At 39.2% G+C, this 24,980-nt stretch overlaps 1 protein-coding gene across 1 annotated transcript in view; it reads left to right on the top strand.

Annotated features, from left to right (window-relative positions):
- LOC102181382 (cytochrome P450 3A24) overlaps nucleotides 1-24,980 on the top strand; it is a 44,121-nt gene that overhangs the window by 10,766 nt on the left and 8,375 nt on the right. Inside the window, exons 4-9 of the mRNA XM_005701638.3 lie at nucleotides 2,059-2,158; nucleotides 8,482-8,595; nucleotides 8,845-8,933; nucleotides 12,517-12,665; nucleotides 19,003-19,130; nucleotides 20,202-20,268. Of these exons, the coding sequence (XP_005701695.2) occupies nucleotides 2,059-2,158; nucleotides 8,482-8,595; nucleotides 8,845-8,933; nucleotides 12,517-12,665; nucleotides 19,003-19,130; nucleotides 20,202-20,268 (647 nt within the window). The remainder of the gene's footprint in view (nucleotides 1-2,058; nucleotides 2,159-8,481; nucleotides 8,596-8,844; nucleotides 8,934-12,516; nucleotides 12,666-19,002; nucleotides 19,131-20,201; nucleotides 20,269-24,980) is intronic.

Raw genomic sequence — 24,980 nt, 5'->3', positions numbered from 1 at the left:
GATCTCACTCTTCCTCCCCTTTTCCATTTTTCTCTCTTTAGGTTACCTTTAGTTGCATAAAATGCATTATCTCAGAACATTCTAATATGTGCTCATAAATGTATCTTATGACCCTTTTCCACATGATTCTCTTTTAATTTAAACCCAATATCCTTTATTTAAATTCTGGATTTAATATGTCCTTTTGGAAAAATTGATGAAGGTTATAGGTTAACATAATGGGAAATCATTTCTGCTCAGCTTTTTACTTTCTCTACATGTATGGAGTTTGTTTGTTTGTTTAATTTTCAGGTAAGATTTTCCAATAGAATTGTACTCAATGATTGTTTTATCTACTGTTTTTCTCCGATTTTGAGGAGATGTAGGGTATATATATCTAACCCAGAGTGTGTCAGGTGGGCTTTAGGAGCTGTTGGAGGTTTGGTGAGAGCAGAGGGAGAAGTGTCTTGTGGTGCTTCTTTGCCAACAGCAAGTGGCAGAGGCTCTACCTGTCCAGACCTCTTCCTCTTCTCTCATGAGGCCCTCAGAAACCATGGGAACCTGTGAGTTGCCATCGCCCCAAATGTCAGCCTGGTTGAGGGGAAAGAATACATAGCACTGGGACACTACTGGCCCAGCTCCAGCTGCCCCGCCAACAGTTAGTACCTGTGAGCTCTGACTGGAGTCCCTTTTTCATGGTGGATCCCAGTTCTCTTTTAGAAAATGGTTCTCATGCATGGATGATGTGTGAGGAGCACCTGAGAGAATTGTTATAAATACAGACTTTGACCCCACTCATCAGTACACTGAATTGATATGATCTGAGGTGGTTCAAAAATCTGATTGTAACTGTTAGTTAGAGAAATTATTAAGGCTGGAGTGACATCATGAATATAAAGCAAACCACTGTCTCTTCTCCACCCAACTGTTGTTGCAAAACCGTGGTGGGAAGAAGGGAATCATACAAATAATAAGTCAGTCAGGTGGAAGAGCAGATTAAGTGCCTCCTCAATCTCTCCTGTCACTGCTTCAGCACTAAATGCTCTTGACACCCACTTATACCCTCTGAATTTTAGAACAGCTTTTGGAAATGGTCAGAAGTAAGTGCAGTGTTTCTCTGCAATTTTTATATGTAATCATGAAACCATTTGAGATTCTCCTGTGAAATTAGAGGAATAGGGAACATGTGGAAAATCTTCCAATTTGTTCTAGCCATTGCAAGTGATTGATAGTGAAACCAAAATGTCAGAAGACTATAAATAACTCAGAGTAAACCTCATTCCAGTGGCTGACTCCCATGAATGGTCATCCTGACAGTCAGGAGATGAGGTCAAACAGTGACATGTCACATCTGAGGAGTCAGTTTTGTGTGATAGGTGGGTCAAACGTGGGCCTGCCCTGCTGGTGATGGATGTTACTGACATGGAGCCCAAGGCCCATGGGACCCATGTAATGAAAAGAAAATATTTAAAAGATGGGTTATACATACTTCTCTGATCTTTTTCATTCTCTTTTTCCTTTTGTTCAAATTATCCTCAACTTGATGCTACCAAGGATATCTCACTGTTTAAAATATTTGCTTAAAAAATATTAACTAGTAAGCAAATTTTAGAAAATAGGACAAAAAAATATTTCACATCCCACTGTCACTTGTGGAGCATTCCAAATCTTCTTCCATTTGCAGATATATTGTTATATATTTATGATAGATGTATCTACAGTTTTCATCTAATATTCTATGCATTTTCATGCTTTGGGTATATCTTCAAAAATGACTGAGTAGATGGACTCCCCTTAATTATATTTTAATTTTCAGGTAATTTACTTCCTTCAATTATTTACTAACCTAACTTCCTTCTTGATAATGAAATAATTAAACCTATAAAATTATGGAAAATGATATAGGAAATACCCATATACTTAACCGCCTATAATTAGCAGTGTTTTCATGGTATTTTTAATGATAACTTTAGAAGGATGGATTATATAATGTTAAGATAAACATCTGGACTTTCAGGTATGGCTCCAGCTGCAGAAAATGGTTTATTAAGTTTAATCAGCTCTGTTTTCCCTACACAGGGTTTTTGAAGGTAAACAGCCTCTGTTGGTTATCACAGATCCAGATGTGATCAAAGCAGTACTAGTGAAAGAATGTTACTCTGTCTTCACAAACCGGAGGGTAGGCATCCATTTTTTAAATTTAGTTTTGTTTATTAGATATGCATTTTGAAATATATTATAAACTCACAGGATGTTGTTAAAAGAGAAAAATACAGAGAAGCTGGATGTCATGTACCTTTCGTCCTGATTCCTCCAATGGCAATACATTGATTAGCTAGACTACAATTTAAAAGCAGAAAACTGACATTCATACTATCCACAGAGCATATTGTGATTTCTTCAGTTTCATGCTCACTCATTGTGTATGTTTTGTTCTGTGAAATGTGTCCTAGATGTAGATTTATGTAGCTACCACTACAATCAATGTACAGAACCATTCCATCCCTACAAGTCTCCTTCTTACTATTCTTACATAGTTGTAGCATGTAGCTTGATTTTTCCTCTTATCAGGGTCTTTAGCATAGCAAACACTGCTCTTTAAATTTTGATGAGTGATTTATCAATTTTCCATTTTGTGGATTTTGCCTTTGTTGTCAAGTCCAAAATATCTTGACCTAGCCCTAGGCCTTGAAGATTTTCTCCTATTTTGTCCCTAAACATTAAATCATTTTATGTTTTACATTTAAGTCTATAACCCTTTTTGTGTTAGTTTCTTTGTAACGTGTGAGGTTAAGTTTTTTTTTTTTTTTTAATTTGGCTTCTAAATTTCTGAATTGCCCTAGCACCATTTATGGAAAGGCTATCCATTTAAAATAATTTATTTATTTAATATTTATTTATTTATTTTTAGCTGTGGTGGGTCTTCATTGCTGTGCTCAGGCTTGAGCCTGGCAGTGTGCAAGTGTGTGGCTGCAGAGGTTAGCTGTGGACAGGTGTGTCAGTGCAGTCGAATGACAGTAGTAAGGACTGGCTTTAGGCATCTGCCCATCTGCGGGGCCCTGTGATAATGTTTTGCACATGTGCACCCAGAAAGATTGACTGCTGGTGTCAATCCTGGGTCTTATAGCATCAACGGTGGCACTAGCTGGGCAGCTCTAGTGGGGCTGGAGGCAGTAGGGTAGGATTCATGAAACTCCCTTAAAACCATGAACGTGGAATGAAAGGTGGCTGATTGTTCAGTTGACTGGGGAGAAAGGCTACACACACTGGTCAGTATCAGTTGGTATCAGAAGCTTGCCATGGCTCTTCTTTTCTCTTTTTTGCCCCTTCCTTCCCCTCTCCTTCCTTTGCCTTCCATCTCTTCCGGTCCTAAACCTGCAGGTGGGCCACAGAAGGTGGTCAGCCTCACACATCAGGGTGGGGCCAGAGAAGGAGGGCAGTGGCTCCAAGTCAGAGACCGAGTAGGGAGGGGAGGGTGTCCACAGGGATGGCAGCCGGGCGCTGGTAAATTGAAAGTGAAAGTTGCTCAGTCGTGTCCGACTCTGCGACTCCATGGACTATGCAGTCCATAGAATTCTCCAGGCCAGAATACTGGAGTGGGTAGCCTTTCCTTTTTCCAGGGTATCTTCCCAACCCATGGATCAAACCCAGGTCTCCCACATTGCAGGCGGATTCTTTACCAGCTGAGCCACAAGGGAAGCCCAAGAATCCTGGAGTGGGTAGACTTTTCCTTCTCCAGGGGATCTTCCTGACGCAGGAATTACACCGGTGTCTACTCCATTGCAGTACTTGGATGCAATCCCAAAAATGACAGAATGATCTCTGTTCATCTCCAAAGCAAACCATTCAATATCACGGTAATCCAGGTCTATGCCTCAACCAGTAATGCTGAAGAAGCTGAAGTTGAATGGTTCTATGAAGACCTACAAGACCTTTTAGAAGTAACACCCAAAAAACATGTCCTTTTCATTATAGGGGACTGGAATGCAAAAGTAGGAAGTCAAGAAACACCTGGAGTAACAGGCAAACTTGGCCTTGGAATGCAGAATGAAGCAGGGCAGAGACTAATAGAGTTTTGCCAAGAAAATGCACTGGTCATAGCAAACACCCTCTTCCAACAGCACAAGAGAAGACTCTACACATGGACATCACCAGATGGTCAACACCAAAATCAGATTGATTATATTCTTTGCAGCCAGAGATGGAGAAGCTCTATACAGTCAACAAAAACAAGACCAGGAGCTGACTGTGGCTCAGATCATGAACTCCTTATTACCAAATCCAGACTTAAATTAAAGAAAGGAGGGAAAACCGCTAGACCATTCAGGTATGACCTAAATCAAATCCCTTATGATTATAGAGTGGAAGTGAGAAATAGATTTAAGGGCCTAGATCTGATAGATAGAGTGCCTGATGAACTATGGAATGAGGTTCGTGACATTGTACAGGAGACAGGGATCAAGACCATCCCCATGGAAAAGAAATGCAAAAAAGCAAAATGGCTGTCTGGGGAGGCCTTACAAATAGCTGTGAAAAGAAGAGAAGCGAAAAGCAAAGGAGAAAAGGAAAGATATAAGCATCTGAATGCAGAGTTCCAAAGAATAGCAAGAAGAGAGAAGAAAGCCTTCCTCAGTGATCAATGCAAAGAAATAGAGGAAACCAACAGAATGGGAAAGACTAGAGATCTCTTCAAGAAAATTAGAGATACCAAGGGAACGTTTCATGCAAAGATGGGCTCGATAAAAGACAGAAATGGCCTGGACCTAACAGAAGCAGAAGATATTAAGAAGAGGTGGCAAGAATACATAGAAGAACTGTACAAAAAAGATCATCATGACCCAGATAATCACGATGGTGTGATCACTCATCTAGAGCCAGACATCCTGGAATGTGAAGTCAAGTGGGCCTTAGAAAGCATCACTACGAACAAAGCTAGTGGAGATGATGGAATTTCAGTTGAGCTATTTCAAATCCTGAAAGATGATGCTGTGAAAGTGCTGCACTCAATATGCCAGCAAATTTGGAAAACTCAGCAGTGGCCACAGGGCTGGAAAAGGTCAGTTTTCATTCCAATCCCAAATAAAGGCAATGCCAAAGAATGCTCAAACTATCGCACAATTGCACTCATCTCACATCCTAGTAAAGTAATGCTCAAAATTCTCCAAGCCAGACTTCAGCAATACGTGAACCATGAACTTCCTGATGTTCAAGCTGGTTTTAGAAAAGGCAGAGGAACCAGAGATCAAATTGCCAACATCCACTGGATCATGGAAAAAGCAAGGGAGTTCCAGAAAAACATCTATTTCTGCTTTCTTGACTATGCCAAAGCCTTTGACTGTGTGGATCACAATAAACTGTGGAATTTTCTTCAAGACATGGGAATACCAGACCACCTGACCTGCCTCTTGAGAAATCTGTATGCAAGTCAGGAAGCAACAGTTAGAACTGGACATGGAACAACAGACTGGTTCCAAATAGGAAAAGGAGTACGTCAAGGCTGTATATTGTCACCCTGCTTATTTAACTTATATGCAGAGTACATCATGAAAAACGCTGGACGGGAAGAAACACAAATTGGAATCAAGATTGCCAGGAGAAATATCAATAACCTCAGGTATGCAGATGACACCACCCTTATGGCAGAAAGTGAAGAGGAACTAAAAAGTCTCCTGATGAAAGTGAAAGAGGAGAGTGAAAAAGTTGGCTTAAAGCTCAACATTCAGAAAATGAAGATCATGGCATCCGGTCCCATCACTTCATGGCAAATAGATGAGGAAACAATGGAAACAGTGTCAGACTTTATTTTGGGGGGCTCCAAAATCACTGCGGATGGTGACTGCAGCCATGAAATTAAAAGACGCTTACTCCTTGGAAGGAAAGTTATGACCAACCTAGATAGCATATTGAAGAGCAGAGACATTACTTTGCCAACTAAGGTCCATCTAGTCAAGGCTGTGGTTTTTCCTGTGGTCATGTATGGATGTGAGAGTTGGACTGTGAAGAAGGCTGAGCGCCGAAGAATTGATGCTTTTGAACTGTGGTGTTGGAGAAGACTCTTGAGAGTCCCTTGGACTGCAAGGAGATCCAACCAGTCCATTCTGAAAGAGATCAACCCTGGGATTTCTTTGGAAGGACTGATGCTAAAGCTGAAGCTCCAGTACTTTGGCCACCTCATGCGAAGAGTTGACTCATTCGAAAAGACTTTGATGCTGGAAGGGATTGGGGGCAGGAGGAGAGGGGGACAACAGAGAATGAGATGGCTGGATGGCATCACTGACTCGATGGACGTGAGTCTGAGTGAACTCCGGGAGTTGGTGATGGACAGGGAGGCCTGGCATGCTGCGATTTATGGGGTTGCAAAGAGTCGAACACGACTGAGCGAATGAACTGAACTGAACTGAACTGAACTACTCCATTGCAGGCAGATTCTTTACCAACTGAGCTATCAGGGAAGCCCCTTTCACTTTCACTGGTAAGAGAACCCAAAATACTCACTTGTGGGGTTGGCCTATAGGGTGAGGGGGCATTGTGAGTGGAAAGGGATGCATTGTGGATTGGGTCCATAAAGGAGGATTGATCAAGTAATAATATAGAAAGGATGATGGAAGCCAGCATTCTTACTGTTGGAGAAGAAGTCACATGTCAGAGACTGAGAAACTAGTCTGTGGAGTCACTGCATGTATTATCAATGTAAATCCATGCTTTTCTGTGTCGATAGATGATAGCAGGCCAGATGATATAGACAGATGACAGATAGATACAGATAAAGACAGATAGGTGTGCGTGTGTGTTTGTATAGCTACAAAAGCACATTATACCTACTGCTTTCCACTGATGTAGTATAGACACTTGAGCAGCTGCAGGGGTCTGGGATGGGGTTCTACACATGCCCAGCCAAAATGATCGGGGCTGGCCACCGATGTGGATTTTGGGTCTCAGGGCATCACTGGCTGGACCAGCTCTCTTGGGGTTGAGGGGGAAGACAGGATGCAGGAAACTGGAGTCTGCACATCACTGACTCGATGGACATGAGTTTGGGTAAACTCTGGGAGTTGGTGATGGACAGGGAGGCCTGGCGTGCTGCACTTCATGGGGTTGCAGAGTCGGACACGACTGAGTGACTGAACTGAACTGAACTGAATGTAGAACCGTAGGGAGTGATCAGCACGAAAATTTTCAGAGGTTTTCCAGTGACTATGCTGGCACTTGGTTTCGTCATAGCTAAGTTTCTGGGGTTTTCTGCAGAGCAGGGTACAGAGAACCATAGTCACTCCTGCTTCGTGGTTGACACTGGTAGTCCCTGCCCTTCTTCTTTGTTCCTAATTGTCTCTAGATGTCTCGGCTCTGCTTGTCTCTGGGAAGGGTGAAAGCAAAGCAGGTCATTTGTGCAATGTTCTGAAAGGCTGGAGAAACAGGTAACTGATCGTGTCTTTTTTAGTCATTTTTTATTTTTCCAGAAAGGGAAAATGTCTCAGGTTGGGGAAATGCCTGTTGATGCTGAGCAGTGCAGGCCTAGAGGAAGGGATGATGCAAACAAAAATGTATCTATTCTCCTCTTTTTGTGTTATTTTCAAGTGTGCTCTGTTGTATTGCTGACACTTCTTAGACCTATTTTCATTTACTGTGGGCTATCTAATTGTGAGACAACAAAGGCTGGAGTCTCCACTCTGGTGATGAGTCTCCTATCTTGAAGATGTCACTTTAATATTTTATCATTAAAGTGATATTAGCTGTAGGTCTTTTTGTAGATGCTCTTTATCAAGTTGAAGAAATTTTTTTTGTCTTCCTATTTTGTGAGTTTTATCATGAATGAGTGTTGGAGCAATCTATTTTAAAACAAAATATAAATTTGAAAGACTGAGGAGATTTTCAAACAGGTTTGCTTCATACGCCTGTCCCAAGCTGAGAAGTAGAGTTGTCTTCTTTCCCCTTCTATTCCTCGGGGAGAATGTAGGGGGAAGTGTTTTCCATATCATTGCATATTTTTTTTTCAGAATATCAGGTAGATTCATAATCTTTTGCATAGTTAGTACTACTTAAAAAGCCCCCACCAGGTCTACACATTCCTTTTTCCAATTGGTCAGGCTGTAAATATATGTAAAGACCAAAGTAACCTGAAGCAAAATGCAGTCTGCCAAGGCTGTCTGGCTGACTGTCACCAATCCCTTCTCTGCATAGCCCAGGAAGATGAACTAGATCATACTCCCTTCTATCCCCCTGGAAGAACCCTTTCCGTACTACATGGGTCATTTGTGTTTAAAAGGAGATTGGAATATGAAGGCTGGAAACACATCAAGTGGCTGAATGTCTCTTCCACGTTCGCAGGAACCTAGACATTCAGGATAAATGTTTATTGTGCATGTAGCACAGGGCCTGGTACTATGTAGACAGTCACTAAAGATTTGTTGAATACATTGTTCCCAAATTATTAACACATTTTCCACAACTGTTGAGACTTCCAACACTTAGGTAGGGTAAAATGTGTTTTGCTTTTAATTCTAGGTTTTTGGTCCAATGGGAATTATGAAAAATGCTGTTTCTGTGGCTGAGGATGAACAATGGAAGAGAATACGGACATTGCTGTCTCCAACCTTCACTAGTGGAAAGCTCAAGGAGGTAAGAAAAGAAGAGGGTTTTCCATGAGCAACTTAAAGAATAAGGTAGAAAATAAACTCATATCCCTGTCTAAGGAGTGGTGTGCCAAATTTGAGTTTCCTAAAGTGGTTCTTATCTTCACATCCTAAAAGAGACATCGTCAGATTCATAATAAAATGTCCCTTATGGCTGCATGCCCCTGAAAACCAGGTTCTTCTGAAACTTGAGTCTCCGCATTTAACTCCCAGTGCTGTTGCGTTTTGTGTCTAGATGTTCCCTCTCATTGGGAAGTATGGAGATGTGTTGGTGAGGAACCTGAGGAAGGAAGCAGAGAAAGGCATGTCTGTCAACATGAAGGAGTAAGTAGGGGTGAAGCTGCTGGTCCTCTGAGCTCCATGGAGACCCTTGTGTTTCGTGCCTTGGAGCCAAATTCCTCCTGCTGAGTTACTCTAGTGACCAAACAGGAGTAAGTATTATGGTTTACAACTCTGACTGGCCACCCGAGAATGAGTGTTGGCTCATGAAAATATCAGAATGTATCTTCTGTGTATGTGAGCCAGGGTTAATTTATCTACTTAACTGTCACCTTGGATATTCTGGGAAACAAAAATACACAGTTTGGTCTCAAGTCAGGGAGCATGATGCCTCCATCTCTGTTGTTTTTTCAAGATTGCTTTGGCTATTTATGGTCTTGTATGGTATTTTTTTGGGCCGCAAAATCACTGCAGATGGTGATTGCAGCCATAACATTAAAAGATACTTACTCCTTTGAAGGAAAGTTATGACCAACCCAGACAGCATATTAAAAAGCAGAGACATTACTTTGCCAAAAAATGTCCGTCTAGTCAAGGCTATGGTTTTTCCAGTGGTCATGTATGGATGTGAGAGCTGGACTGTGAAGAAAGCTGAGTGCCGAAGAATTGATGCTTTTGAACAGTGGTGTTGGAGAAAACTCTTGAGAGTCCCTTGGACTGCAAGGAGGTCCAACCAGTCACTCCTAAAGGAGATCAGTCCTGGGTGTTCATTGGGAGGACTGATGCTGAAGCTGAAACTCGAGTACTTTGGCCACCTCATGCAAAGAGTTGACTCATTGGAAAGGACCCTGATGCTGGGAGTGATTGGGGGGCAGGAGGAGAAGGGGCCGACCGAGGATGAGATGGCTGGATGGCATCACCGACTCGATGGACATGAGTTTGAGTGAACTCCAGGAGTTGGTGATGGACAGGGAGGCCTGGCATGCTGCAGTCATGGGGTTGCAAAGAGTCGGACATGACTGAGCGACTGAACTGAACTGAACTGAACTGATGGTTCCATATAAACTTGAGGATTATTTGTTCTAGTTCTGTGAAAAGTACCACAAGTATTTTGATAGGGATTGTGCTAGATCTATAGATTGCTTTGGGTTGTATGGACATTTTGAAAACATTAATTGTTCCTATCCATGTACATGCAGCATCTTTCCATTTGGATTTCCTTCATCATTTTATCGTTTTCATAGTATAGGTCTTTCTCTTCCCTGATTAAGTTTATTCCTAGGTGTTTTATTCTTTTAATGTGATTTTAAACAGGATTGTTTTATTATTTTCTCTTTCTTATAGTTCTTTATTACTGTATAGAAAAGCAACAGATTTCTGCATATTAATCATCTACCTGCCACTTTACTGAATTCATTTATTCTAGTTTTTTATTGAAACTTCAGGGTTGCCTATATAAAGTATTATTTCATCTGCAAATAATGATAGTTTTACATGTACCCTTCCAATCTGGATGCCTTTTACTTCTTTTTCTTGTATAATTACTATAACTAGGACTTCCAATTCTATATTGAGTAGAAGGGGCAAGCATGGGCATCCTTGTGTTGTTCCTGATTCTAGAGACTACTGGTACAAAACAGACACATATCAGTTTAATAAATTTGAGAGCTCCAAAATAAACCCTTGTACTTAAAGTCAATTAATCTATGATAAAGGAGGCAGGAATATACAGTGGAGAAAAGACAGTCTCCTCAATAAGTATGCTTGGAAAACTGGATAGCTACATGTAAAAGAATGAAATTAGAACATTTTCATATACCCTATAGAAAAACAAACTCAAAATGGATTAAAGATCTAAATGGAAACCATTAAAACATAGAAGAAACAACAGGCAGAATGGTCTTTGCCATAAATCATAACAGTATGTTTTTGGATTTAACTCTTAAGGCAAAGAAAATGAGTAAAAATAAGCAAATGACCTAATTTTTAATTTTTGCCTAATTGAACTTAAAAATCTTTTGCACAGTGAAGTAAAATATTGATGAGATGAAAAGACCACCTAGTTAATGGGTGGGAGAATAATTTGCAAATGATATGATGATAAGAGGTTAGTATCTAAAAATATATAAATGTCTCATACAACTCAAAATCTAAATAACAACCCAATAAAAAATCAGCAGAAGATCTTAATAGACATTTTTTCAAGGGAAGATATACAGTTGAAAAGATGTTCAACATTGCAAATCATCAGAGAAATGCATATCAAAATCACAAAATCAGCCAACACTTGTAAGTTTGGGTGAGGATGTGGAGGAAAGGAAACCCTGGTACAAGGTGGTGGACTGTAAATTGATGCAGCCACTGTGGGAAATCATATGGAGGTTCCTCCAAAAGCTTAAAGAGAACTATTGTCTGTGTTCCGTCATGTCTCACTCTCTGTGACCCCACAGACTGTAGCCCACCAGGCTCCTCTGTCCTTGGGATTTCCCAGGCAAGAATGCTGGATTGGGTAGCCATTCCCTTCTGCAGGGGATCTTCCTGACCCAGGGGTCGAACCCAAATCTCCTGCCTGGCAGCCTGAGGACTGTGATATGATTCAGGAATTGCACCCTGTGTATACATCCAATGAAAATGAATACACTAATTTGAAAAGGTACATGCACCCCATTTCTTTTATCAGCTTTATTTACAGTAGCCAAGATATGGAAGAATGTAAGTATCTGTCAGTAGATGAATGTTGAAAGAAGATGTGTCACACGTGTGTATACACACACACACACACACACACACAAGAAATATTACTGAGCCATATGAAAGAGTGAAACTGTTCCATTTACAACAACATGCATGGACCTAGAGGGTATCATGCTTAGTGAAATAAGTTAGAGAATGACAGATGTGGCATGTTATCATTTATACATGGAATCTAAAACTAAAATGGATAAATATCAATATGACAAAACAGAAACAGACTCACACTGTAGAAAACAAAGTGGTGGTTACCAGTGGGAAGTAGGAAGGGGAGTGCACGGTAGGATGGAGGATTAAAGGGCACAAACGACAATGTATAACATAACTGTGCTACAGGGATAGGCTGTACGTAACAAGGAATGTATTCAGTATTTAATAATAACTTTAAATGGAGTATTTAAAATCGCTCTTCTACACCTGTAATTAATGTGATATTGTATGTCAACTCTGGTTTTGCTCTAAAAGGGAATCAGCTCTGAGCACAGGTTCTGTGGTGAGCTGAGACCCAGATCAATGTCCCCTTTCTTGACTCCCCAGGAAGAGTGAATTTACTCCCTTTGCTCTGCTCAGACACAGTCCTTATACACTTTTATTGCCCATAGTCAAAGCACACTACTGTCCTTTGTTTGATTATGGGTTCTATCCTTCTATGACTGAGCTCCGCGGTGGGGGGATCTAACTTACCTTACTGTCTCCATCCCCCCAGCACAGGGGCAGTTGCATCATTCACACCTCATACACACCTCAGGAGTGAGTGATAGTAACAGACAGTCTTCCGTGATCCAGCAGGTGGTTCTCAGAGAGTGTGGCTCTTGACCTGTCTTGCTTGGGCATCTGAATTTATATGATTTTATATGATTTTCTTGTTGACTCTGTTGGATATGGATAGTCAGCTGGTCCCGATTGTAATTGTCTGTGTTTATCTTTCTCTACTCAGCGTCTTTGGGGCCTACAGCATGGATGTGATTACTAGCACATCATTTGGAGTGCATATTGATTCCCTTGGCAACCCACAAGATCCCTTTGTGGAGAATGCCAAGAAGCTCTTAAGATTTAATATCCTCGATCCATTTCTTCTCTCAGTAGGTGAGTGTCCCACTACATTTCTTTTTCTGTATTCCTCCTTCTGTCCCTCCTTCCCTGTCATTCTTTCTTCCTCCCTTCCTCCTTCCCTCCCTTCCTTCCTTTTTCATAGGTTTGTTGAGATATAATTCATCAATTTAAAATAGGCAATTCAATGGTTTTATAACCTAAGTGTCCATCGATGGATAAATGGATAGGAAAAACGTGGTGTGTATACACACATACGCAAACACAACAGAATACTATTCAGCCATAAAAAGGAAGGAAATTCTTCCATTTGCAGCAATGTGGCTGAACCTCATGCTAAGTGAGATAAGCCAGACAGAAAGACAAATACTATATATTGAATCAAAGGAAGAAATCCAAACTCATAGACAAATGATGTCAGATTTTTGGTTACCAGAGACAGAGTTTGGTGGATAGAATTGGATGATGGTGGCCAAAAGGTACAAATTTCAGTTATTACTTAAATCAATAGTCCTGGTGTGATTTGCTTATAGGTATCCAGTTGTCTTAGCACCACTTATTGAAAAGCCTGTTTTGTCTCCATTGAATGGTCTTGGAAACATTTTCATTGTTCAGTTGGCCATAACAAGTGGGTTTATTTCTGGATTCAAAACTTTATTCCATGAATATATGTCCATCCTTAGGCCAGTGCCGCATTGCCTTGATTAATGTAGCTTTATGGTGAGTCTTAAAATCAGGAAATGTGAGTCTTACAACTTTATTTTTTTTTCAGTAATATTTTGTCTTCTCTGAGCCACTTCCAATTTCATATGAATTTAAGCTCAGTTAGTTTATTCAAAGAGGTCAGCTAGAGTTTTGATAGGGAATATCTCATATCCATCAACGTGCCATTTTGACAATGTAAATGTTCTGATTCATGATGATGGCATGTTTTCATCTACTTACATCTTTTTAATTTAGTTCAACAAGGTTTTGAGGTTTTCAGAGTGTAAATTTTATGTCTTTTATTTTATTCCTACTTATTCTATCCTTTTTGGTGTTATCGTAGTGGAGTTATTTTCTTAATGTCACTTTATATTATTTATTCTAATATAGAAATACAACTGATTTTGTGTTTTGATCTTGTATCTTTTTTTTAATTTTTATTTTAGTTGAAGGCTAATTACTTTACAATATTGTAGTGGTTTTTGCCTTGATCTTGTGTCTTGAAACCCTGCTGAAATTATTTATTTTTTTGAATAGGTTTTTAGTGGTTTTCTTAGGATTCCCTGTATAAAATATCATGTTTAATTACTTTACAATATTGTATTGGTTTTGCCATACATCAACATGAATCTGCCAGTTTTGGGTAGAAGTGGTTGAAAAGGCTTCCTTGTCTTAATCTTAGAGAAAATCATCCAGTTTTTCATTATTAGGTATTAGTGTTAACTATGCGTTTATGTAAGTTGTTAAATGTTTTTCATAGATTCCTTTTATCAGGTTGATGAAAGTCCCTTTGTTGCTGTTTGCTGAGAGGTTTTTTTTGTTTTATATCACAAGCGCGTATTGGATTTTTGTAACATGCTTCTTATGCATCTATTAGATAATTGTGTGGTAATTGTTTATTACTCTATTGAAATGGCACATTATACAACCTTGCATTCCTGGGATAAAGTACACTTATATATGATGTATACATCTTTTTATATGTTAGTAGATTCAGTTTGCTAGTATTTTGTTGAGGATTTGTGCATCCATGGTCATAAGATAGATTGGTCTATAGTTTTTTTTTTTCCTCTACTATCTTATTCTGTTTCTCACACCAGGTTAATACTGATTCTGAAGAATGACTTTCAGAGTATTCTCTCATACTCTATTTGTTTGATGAATTAATGGAAAATTGGCATTAATTCTTTAATTATTTGAGTAGTGTTGAAACCATCTGAACCTGAGCTTTTCATTGTCAAGTTGTGGATAGTTTCTTGATTATCAAATCAAACTGTATTTCTTATAGGTCTATTCACATTGTTTCTTTCTTTTTGAGTAGTTTCTGTTTAATAATTTTTTCCAGTATATTAATTTATTTTAATTGGAAGATAATTACATTACAATATTATGAGGTTTTTTGTCATCCATCGACATGAATCAGTCACAAGTATACATGTGTCTCCCCATCCTGCAATCCCCTTCTCACCTCTCTCCACACCCTATCCCCCTGGGTTATCCCAGAGCACCAGCTTTGGTGCCCTGCTTCATGTATCAAACTTGCACTGGTCATCTGTTTTGCATATGGTAATGTACATGTTTCAGTGCTATTCTCTCAAATCACCCCACTCTTGCCTTCTCCCACTGAGTCCAAAAGTCTGTTCTTTACATCCGTGTCTCTTTTGCTGCCGTGTGTGTAGGATAGTTAGTACTTTCTTTCCAAATTCCATATATATGCATTAATATACAGTATTTTTTTTCTCTTTCTGATTTATTTCACTCTGTATAATAGGCTCCAGGTTCATCCACCTCATTAGAACTGACTCATAAGCATTCATTTTTATAGTGAGTAATATTCCATTTGTGTATGTACCACAATTTCCATATCTATTCATGTGCTGAGGGACATCTAGGTTGCTTCCATGTCCTAGCTATTGTAAATAGTGCTGCCATGAACATTGGGGTACATGTGTCTCTTTCAGTTCTGGTTTTCTTGGGATGTATGCCTACCAGTGGGCTTGCTGGGTCATATGGCAGTTCTATTCCCAGTTTTTTTTTAAGGAATCTCCACACTGTTCTTCATGTGGCTGGACTGGTTTGCATTCCCACCAACAGTGTAAGAGAGTTTCCTTTTCTCCAAACCCTCTCCAGCATTTATTGTTTGTAGACTTTTTAATAATGGCCATTCTGACTCATGTGAGATGATACCTCATTGTGGTTTTGATTTGCAGTTCTCTAATAATGAGTGAGATAGCATATTCAAAAGCAGAGACATTACTTTGCCAACAAAGGTCCGTCTAGACAAGGCTATAGTTTTTCCAGTAGTCATGTATGGATGTGAGAGTTGAACTGTGAAGAAAGCTGAGCACCAAAGAATTGATGCTTTTGAACAGTGGTGTTGGAGAAGACTCTTGAGAGTCCCTTGGACTGCAAGGAGAACCAACCAGTCCATTCTAAAGGAGATCAATCCTGGGTGTTCTTTGGAAGTAATGATGCTAAAGCTGAAACTTCAGTACTTTGGCCACCTCATGCGAAGAGTTGACTCATTGGAAAAGACTTTGATGCTGGGAGGGACTGGGGGCAGGAGAAGGGGACGACCGAGGATGAGATGGCTGGATGGCATCACCGACTCGATGGACATGAGTTTGAGTGAACTTCGGGAGTTGGTGATGGACAGGGAGGCCTGGCATGCTGCAATTCATGGGGTTGCAAAGAGTCAGACATGACTGAATGACTGAACTGAACTGAATAATGAGTGAAGTTGAACATCTTTTCATGTATTTATTAGTCATCTTTATATCTTCTTTGGAGAAATGTCTGTTTAGGTCTTTTGCCCAGTTTTTCACTGGGCTGTTCATTTTTCTGGTATCAAACTGCATGAGCTGCTTGTATATTTTGGAGATTAATTCTTTGTCAGTTTCTTCATTTGCTACTATATTCTCCCAGTCTGAGGGCTATCTTTTCACCTTGCTTATAGTTTCCTTCATTGTGGGAAAGCTTTTAAGTTTAAGTCCCATTTGTTTATTTTTGTTTTTATTTCCATTACTCTGGGAGGTCAGTCCTAGAGCATCTTGCTGTGATTTATGTCAGAGAGTGTTCTGCCTTTGTTTTCCTCTATTTATAGTTTTTGGCCTTTCATCTATTTTGAGTTTATTTTTGCATATGGTCTTAGAAGATATTCTAGTTTCATTCTTTTACACATAGTTGACCAGTTTTCCCAGCACAACTTTTTGAAGAGACTGTCTTTTCTCCATTGTATATTTTTGCCTCCTTCGTCATAGATAAGGTGTCTTTGGTGCATGCATTTACCTCTGGACTTTGTATTTTGTTCCATTGATCTATATTGATTTCTGTCTTTGTGCCATTACCATTCTGTCTTGATGACTGTAGCTTTGTAGTATACTCTTCTCTGGTGGCTTAGACAGTAAAGAATCTGTCTACAATGCAGGAGACCTGGGTTCAATTCCTGTGTTGGGAAGATTCCCTGGAGAAGGAAATGGCAACCTACTCCAGTATTCTTGCCTGGAGAATCCCATGGACAGAGGCACCTGGAGGACTATAGACCATGGAGTCACAAAAAGTCAGACAGGACTGAGTGGCTAACACTTTCACTTTCTTTCAGTATAGTCTGAAGCCAGGAAGATTGATTCCTCCAGTTTCATTCTTTCTCAATATTGCTTTGAAAGCATTCCCTCTAAAATCAGGAATAAGACAAGGGTTCCCACTCTCACCACTACTATTCAATATAGTTTTGGAAGTTCTAGCCACAGCAATCAGAGATGAAAAAGAAATAAAAGGAATCCAGACTGAAAAAGAAGTTAAACTCACAGTATTTACAGATAACATCATCCTCTACATAGAAAACCCTAAAGATGCCATGAGAAAATTACTAGAGCTAATCAATGAATATAATAAAGTTTCAGGGTATAAAATTAATACACAGAAATCCCTTGCATTCCTATATAATAACAATGAAAAAGCAGAAGGAGAAATTAAGGAAATAATCCCACTCATCATTGCACCAAAAAGAACAAAATAGTTAGGAACAAATTTACCTAAAGAAACAAAAGACCTCTATACAGGAAACTATAAAACACTGATGAAAGAAATCAGAGATGACTCAAATAGATGGAGAAATATGCCGTGTTCTTGGATTGAAAGAATTAATATAGTGAAAATGAGTATACTACCCAAAGCAATCTATAGATTAAATGCAATCCCTATCAAACTACCAATGATATTTTTCACAGAACTAAAACAGATACTTTCACAATTTGTATGGAAACACAAAAGACCCTGAATAGCCAAAGCAATCTTGAGAAAGAAGAATGAAGCTGGAGGAATCAACCTTCCTGTTTAGTAATTTTTAATAGAAAAATTCAGATTGTCTCTTTCTTTTTGAGTTAGCTTCTGTACTTCATGTCTTTTAAGGAATTTGTCTACTTCCTCTAAGTTATCTAATTTATTGGTGAACCTTGTTCCTGGTATTCTTTTAATGTCAACAGTAATCTCTCCTCTTTCATTGGGATGCTACATATTTGAGTTCTCTCTCTCTCTTTGGTCTATCTAGCTTAAAAGGGCTTCCCTGATAGCTCAGTTGGTAAAGAATCCACCTACAATGCAGGAGACCCTGGTTCAATTCCTGGATTGGGAAGATCTGCTGGAGAAGGGATAGGCTACCCACTCCTGTATTCTTGGGTTTCCCTTGTGGCTCAAGTGGTAAATAATCCACCTGCAGTGCAGGAGACCTGGGATCGATCCCTGGGTTGGGAAGATCCCCTGGAGAAGGGAAAGATACCCACTCTAGTATTCTGGCCTGGAGAATTCCATGGTGTCAAAAAGAGTTAGACAAAACTGAGTGAGTTTCACTTCACTAGCTTAAAAGTTCTTTTCAAATAATTAGCTTTTGGTTTTATTGATCTTCTCAGTTGTTTTTATTCTCTCTATTTCATTACTTTCTGCTCTTGTCTTTATCAATTTCTTCTTCTAGATTTAGGTTGAGTTTGCTCTTTTTTCAGTGAGTTAGGGTGGAAAGTTAGGTTCATGCCTTGAGGTCTTTGTTCTTTTTAAAAGTAGATATTTATAGCCTTAAACTTTTTCATGAGCACTGTTTTTTCTACATCCCATTCATCTTGGTAAGTAATAGTTTCATTTTTATTTATTTCAAAGTAATTCCTGGTTGTATATTTGATATAGTATACAGCTCATTGTTTATTTAGGAGTGTATTGTTTAATTTCCATGTATTTGTGAGTTTCCCAATTTTGGTTATTGATTTTTAATTTAATTCCATTGTGGTTAAAAGATATATACTGTTTTATTTCTATCTTGAATGGTTTTTTGCACAAAATGGTTAATTAGAGTAGCACACTATAGTGTGATTTATCCAAAGATATTCTAATCCAATAGATAAAAAACTATGAAGTTAAGGAATATAATCCTGTTTTTTGTGTCTTTTTTTTTTCTTTTGATCATTCCAAAAGGCCGACAGGACCACTGATTTCACTACTATAGTGATGGCCCCTGGACTTGGCCTTGCTCAGTCATTGGCTTGGAGGTCTGAGCAAAGGTCGTACAGGGAGTTATTCTGGTTGAGAAACCTGGTATCTTTCTCTGAGAGATAGAGCAAATTATACTTGCTGTGTAAATTTTGAATTTTCACTGTGCTTTTCTGTTATCTCTTCTCTATAGTACTCTTTCCATTCCTTATCCCAATCTTTGAAGTATTAAATATCACCGTGTTTCCCAAAAGTGCTGTGAATTTTTTGACAAAATCTGTAAAAAGGATAAAAGAAAGTCGCCTCAAAGATAATCAAAAGGTAAAATCTGGTGGCGGTTACATGAGGGTATTCACTTTTTGAAAATTTGTTAACCTGTACACATATGATTTGTGAACTTCTCTGTATTTTTTAAAAGATATGTAGAGAAGTATAGATTTTAGAACTGGGGGGTTATTAACATATCATTGTGGAGGGATGAGAAAGGTGGAGATTGGGGAAGAAATAAGAAAATGGGCCAGAGAGTGATGTTTTAATAGTAGGCATGCACATTAGTATGTCATTGCATAAATATTGTTGAGATGAAAGCTTTACCACTTCCATTCCAAAGGATAAGAATTACTGTTTAAAAATCATTTTACTGATATTATAGATGCCCAAGATGTTATACTGGTAAAGAATCACTTTGATTCCAAGACTCCTATATTATAGATTGTGTAATGAAAAGCCCCATCAGGCAACTGGTGGAGTGAATTCTGTGTTAAATTGGAGCCCACTCCTAGTCTGGCATGGGCAGGGGTCTTTTCTGGGCCATGAGGCTGCAAGCTGGTTAACCCACCTTTACTTTCATGAAGCCTGGAGGCCAGCACAAGCATGTCTGCAGGTCAGGGGGACTGAGGGTTTTGTACCCAAGATGTCACTGAAGACTATATAGAGTTCTCAAAGGGTCAAGGCCTTGAAGATGCTTCTATATAAGCTGCCAAAGTACTTTGCAAATGTGAGGGGATTAATTTGTGTGGTAATTCATTAGGAATTTAAATTGGAAGAAAAAAGGATCAAAGTCATGGGCTTTCTCCTGAGCAAACAGGTGTGACAGGAGAGACAGCAGGCAACTCTTTGGCAAAGAAGCTGTTTCAAAAGCCAGAGAAACCAAAGATCAGAGAGAGTGAGGACCAGAAAGCACTGACATGATGGCGGGTTTCTGTCTGGGAAACATCATGTTCTCCAAGGTCTGTAGGTGAATATTAGTTCACTGAAGACTCAGGCAATACTAGTCAGACTTCTGCTCTATAAGGGGCCATACTCTCAGGAAAGAGGTTAAATACTGCACTCCTGATTTGTCTATGACTTCACAAGTAACTTTCTTTCATAGAAATTTCTTTCTGCTTACAGCCACGTGTGGACTTTCTTCAGTTGATGATTAACTCTCAGAATTCCAAAGAAACAGACAATCATAAAGGTAACCAAGGAGAGCTTCAGAGGGGCCACAGTGGGGAGATGCAGAGGTAGGGGGCAGTTCTGAAAATGTGCAGGAAGTTTTCTAGGTAGATGGGAATTTCTGCCAAATTGAAAAAAGACACTTATGCAGAAAGAAAGATTAGATTGTGGTACTTCCTAGAAGTTTGCAGGCACAACTTTGTTCAGAGATTGAAGGACAGTCAGTTATGATGTGGATTACTTACAGCTGAACCTCTGGGGAGCTTGGTTCTGATACCAGTTCTCAGGCTCCTCCAGACCCACCAAGTCAGAACCTCTGCCTGGAAATTTGCATCAGGGCTTCATCCCTGCATTCATCAGGGGGCACATTGTCCCATTGTTGGTGACCTCAAATTGGAACACTTTTAAACTTGTGTTCACCAGCTTACTCTACTGTAAAGTGTATTGTTTTCTCCTTTGTTATTAACACGTAACTTCTGGGAGAAGCCTTTGAGATTGTAAACATTCTGTTCCTCTTCAAATTGTCACCCACTGGTTTTATCATTCATGGATAGTTTTTGACTGAAACTGTTGTTACTATGATGATTACAACATGATGCCTTTCTTTTTTTTCCCTAAACCTGAGGCAGACTTTTTTTTTTTTTTTTTTTTTTTTTACTTTATTTTACTTTACAATACTGTATTGGTTTTGCCATACATTGACATGAACCCACCACGGGTGTACATGTGTTCCCAAACATGAACCCCCCTCCCACCTCCCTCCCCATAACATCTCTCTGGGTCATCCCCATGCTCCAGCCCCAAGCATGCTGTATCCTGCATCGGACATAGACTGGCGATTCGATTCTTACATGGTAGTATACATGTTTCAATGCCATTCTCCCAAATCATCCCACCCTCTCCCTCTCCCTCTGAGTCCAAAAGTCCGTTATACACATCTGTGTCTTTTTTGCTGTCTTGCATACAGGGTCATCATTGCCATCTTTCTAAATTCCATATATATGTGTTAGTATACTGTATTGGTGTTTTTCTTTCTGGCTTACTTCACTCTGTATAATCGGCTCCAGTTTCATCCATCTCATCAGAACTGATTAAAATGTATTCTTTTTAACAGCTGAGTTATTATACTCCAATGTGTATATGTACCACAGCTTTCTTATCCATTCATCTGCTGATGGACATCTAGGTTGTTTCCATGTCCTGGCTATTATAAACAGTGCTGCGATGAACATTGGGGTACATGTGTCTCTTTCAATTCTGGTTTCCTCGGTGTGTATGCCCAGCAGTGGGATTGCTGGGTCATAAGGCAGTTCTATTTGAGATTTTTTAAGGAATCTCCACACTGTTCTCTATAGTGGCTGTACTAGTTTGCATTCCCACCAACAGTGTAGGAGGGTTCCCTTTTCTCCACACCCTCTCCAGCATTGATTGCTTGCAGATTTTTGGATCACAGACATTCTGACTGGTGTGAAGCGGTACCTCATTGTGGTTTTGATTTGCATTTCTCTAATAATGAGTGATGTTGAGCATCTTTTCATGTGTTTGAAAATATTAATTTATTTTATTTTTAATATAAATTTATTTATTTTAATTGGAGGCTAATTACTTTACAATATTGTACTGGTTTTGCTATACATCAACATGAATCTGCCATGGGTATACATGTGTTCCCCATCCTGAACCCCTCTCCCACCTCCCTCCCCATACCATCCCTCTGGGTCATCCCAGTGCACCAGCCCCAAGTATCCTGTACCATGCATTGAACTTGGACTGGCGATTCGTTTCATGTATGATATTATACATGTTTCAATGCCATTCTCCCAAATCATCCCACCCTCTCCCTCTCCCACAGAGTCCAAAAGACTGTTATATACATCTGTGTCTCTTTTGCTGTCTCGCATACAGGGTTATCATTACCATATTTATTTATTTTAATTGGAGGATAATTACAATATTGTATTGGTTTTGCAACACATGATGCCTTTCAAAACCCATCATTCTTCTGTGTTTATGAGCTGATATTCTTTCATAGGGAGAGCTCTCCATTCTCCCCCAATCATTTATTTATTTATATCAGGATAATCTCATGTATAACTAACTTACTCTCTCACATCACTCTTCAATTTGATTTTCAAATTGTCAGGTTTGTCCACTGGAGCCCTTTCAAGTGGGCTCCTATATATATTTTACTTTTTTTCTCCTTAGACATTTTTTAGGCTTTTTTTTTTTTAGCAGAAATTTAAAAAGCATAATTGAGTGAAGAATAGAGAGTTTACCAAAATACATTCTGCCCCCACCTACATATAGCCTTCCTCAATATCAGAAGTCCATACTGGAGTGATACACTTGTTACAATCAATGAACCTACACTGATACATTATTATCACCCAAAGACAATAGTTTCCACTTGGGTTCAATCTTGGTATTGTACATTCTATGGCTTTTGATAAATGTGTAATGATGTGTGTCCACCACTGTGGTATACAGAGTATCCTGTATCCTTTTCATTTATCATTTCCCAAGAACCTCACTTCCTAATGCAAGGCACTCCAGCTTTCTCTTCTATTTCCCCTGGAATAAGCCATTTCTTAAGAAGTTCTGGTTCTATTTAGTGAGAAATGGTATTTAGAACCCAAAATTTGGGTTCTAGAAATGCTCATTGCTTCTAGGGTTTCTTTGCTTCCAGATCCTCTCAGTGGACAACTGTCAGAACATCAAATATTTTTACACTTATGTTAAATAAAAAAAGATTTCTGTGTCTACTGCAAATCACTGATATAAACATGCTCTCTCTCTGTCAAACAAAAAGACCCTGGTGTGTTTTAATTCTATGACATGAATACTCCTATATGATTAATCTGAAGCTATAAATGGATTGATAACCATCTCACAAAATAATGAATTTTGTAAAATTAGTTCTTCAAAGCAGGGATAAACTGCATCCCGTTCTCAATATGTCTATACCTGTTTATATGCCTCCTTATATCTATCTTGGAGAAGGCAATGGCAACCCACTCCAGCACTCTTGCATGGGATTTTCCAGGGAGTGACTGAGTGACTTTCACTTTCATGCATCGGAGAAGGAAATGGCAACCCACTCCAGTGTTCTTGCTTTGAGAATCCAGGGACGGTGGAGCCTGGTGGGCTGCCATCTATGGGGTCGCACAGGGTTGGACATGACTGAAGCGACTCAGCAGCAATAGCAGCAGTGTATCTATCTATCTATTGTTATCATCTAGTATTTTTCTAAGTACATGATTCAATACAACTTTCTGTGATGAAGGAAATATTGTGTATCTGTTCTGTTCAATATAGTAATCATTAGGCATAAGTGTCTGTTGAGGACTTGACATGTGACTAGTGCCACTGAAACCTGAATACTAAATTGTATTTAATTTTAATCAATTAAAATTTGAAGAATGGTATATTAGCACAACTCTAAACTTTGAGTATTATGCGGTTTATGCTAACTGGAGAAAGAATTTGATGGTTGAATTTATTGATAATAGCATCACAGATATCATCACTAGGGAATTAGAACTTTGTAGATCTTTATTGCACTCATTTTGTATTGCTTTTATTGCTAATTGCTTGTTTGGGGCAGGTACTATGTTGAGTTGAGTGCTCTAAGTAACAAAGATCCTACTTCAGTCCCATCAAATAGCTGAGAGCCTGAGCATGTTTGGTCTCTCGGGAGAAAATAAAAATGGGGACCAGTGTATAATCACAGGGCTGTTTGATAAGAATAAAGAAGAGCAGAAAGAGGGGGTGTATACTGAGAGGATGACCTTCAGGCTGGAGTTGAATCAGCATTGCTAATTCTACTCTCTGGACCTAATTTTTCTATATTTCACACTGGCCTATGTCCTTATATGCACACATTCTTTCTTCTGCTATTTTAACGCCACTGATTAGACTAGGATCACCACAACTCTTTAAGCTTTTTGTTGATTTCTGTAGCTTCTATACATATCTCGATCCTCCCCTTGAAGACTTGTGCCCCAGGTCTTGTATTACCTGATGACTCTCAAGGACATAATTCATGCCTCTCAGGCTACATTGTGCACATACATCTCCACATCTCATGAACGTTCATGTGAGTTGTTTCCATAGTTCTAGGTTTTTGGGATTTGAGACACTGAATTTGTATTAAACTTCTGGATCCTGCTCACGCTGCTGGTCCACGGACCACTCTTTAAGTAGCAAGAGTTTAACTGTAGCCCAATATTGTATGTACTCTTATGTTCCTGGAAACAAGTTTTGATAAAATATAATTTAATTCCCTACCATGTAGCCTTAGTATTGTAAATCTCTCAAAAAAACAAAATCAAACTGTAACTTAAGTGGAATAATTTAAAATATTCTAGAAGGGAATGCTACTCCATTTTACTTGGAGCTATAGTTCTTTTACAGTTCTCTAAGGGACACATTGATAACACTAGATTTTAGACAGAAATGCCATCTCTTGAAATTACCCAGCTGTGTTGGTGGGGCTATGGTATTGCCAGGAACAGAGGGCCAAGAATAGTAGAGACTTGGGAAAAACTCAATTAAAACAGTTCTTGGCTTTTTCTTGGCTCTGTGAGGCAGACACAGAGTGGAAATTGCTATTGATTCTGAATTACTTTTACATGATTCCCCTAGGGGCTTGGGAATTACACTGTTATGTCTCATCATCTAAACTGTGATTTTTACATTGCCATGCTTTACCTAAAATGTCTTGACTTTCTTTTT

The sequence above is a fragment of the Capra hircus genome, chromosome 25 (assembly GCF_001704415.2).
Source record: "Capra hircus breed San Clemente chromosome 25, ASM170441v1, whole genome shotgun sequence".
NCBI lineage: Eukaryota > Metazoa > Chordata > Mammalia > Artiodactyla > Bovidae > Capra > Capra hircus.
Note: the sequence above shows the minus strand (reverse complement) of the source record. Positions and strands in the feature narration are given on the sequence as shown.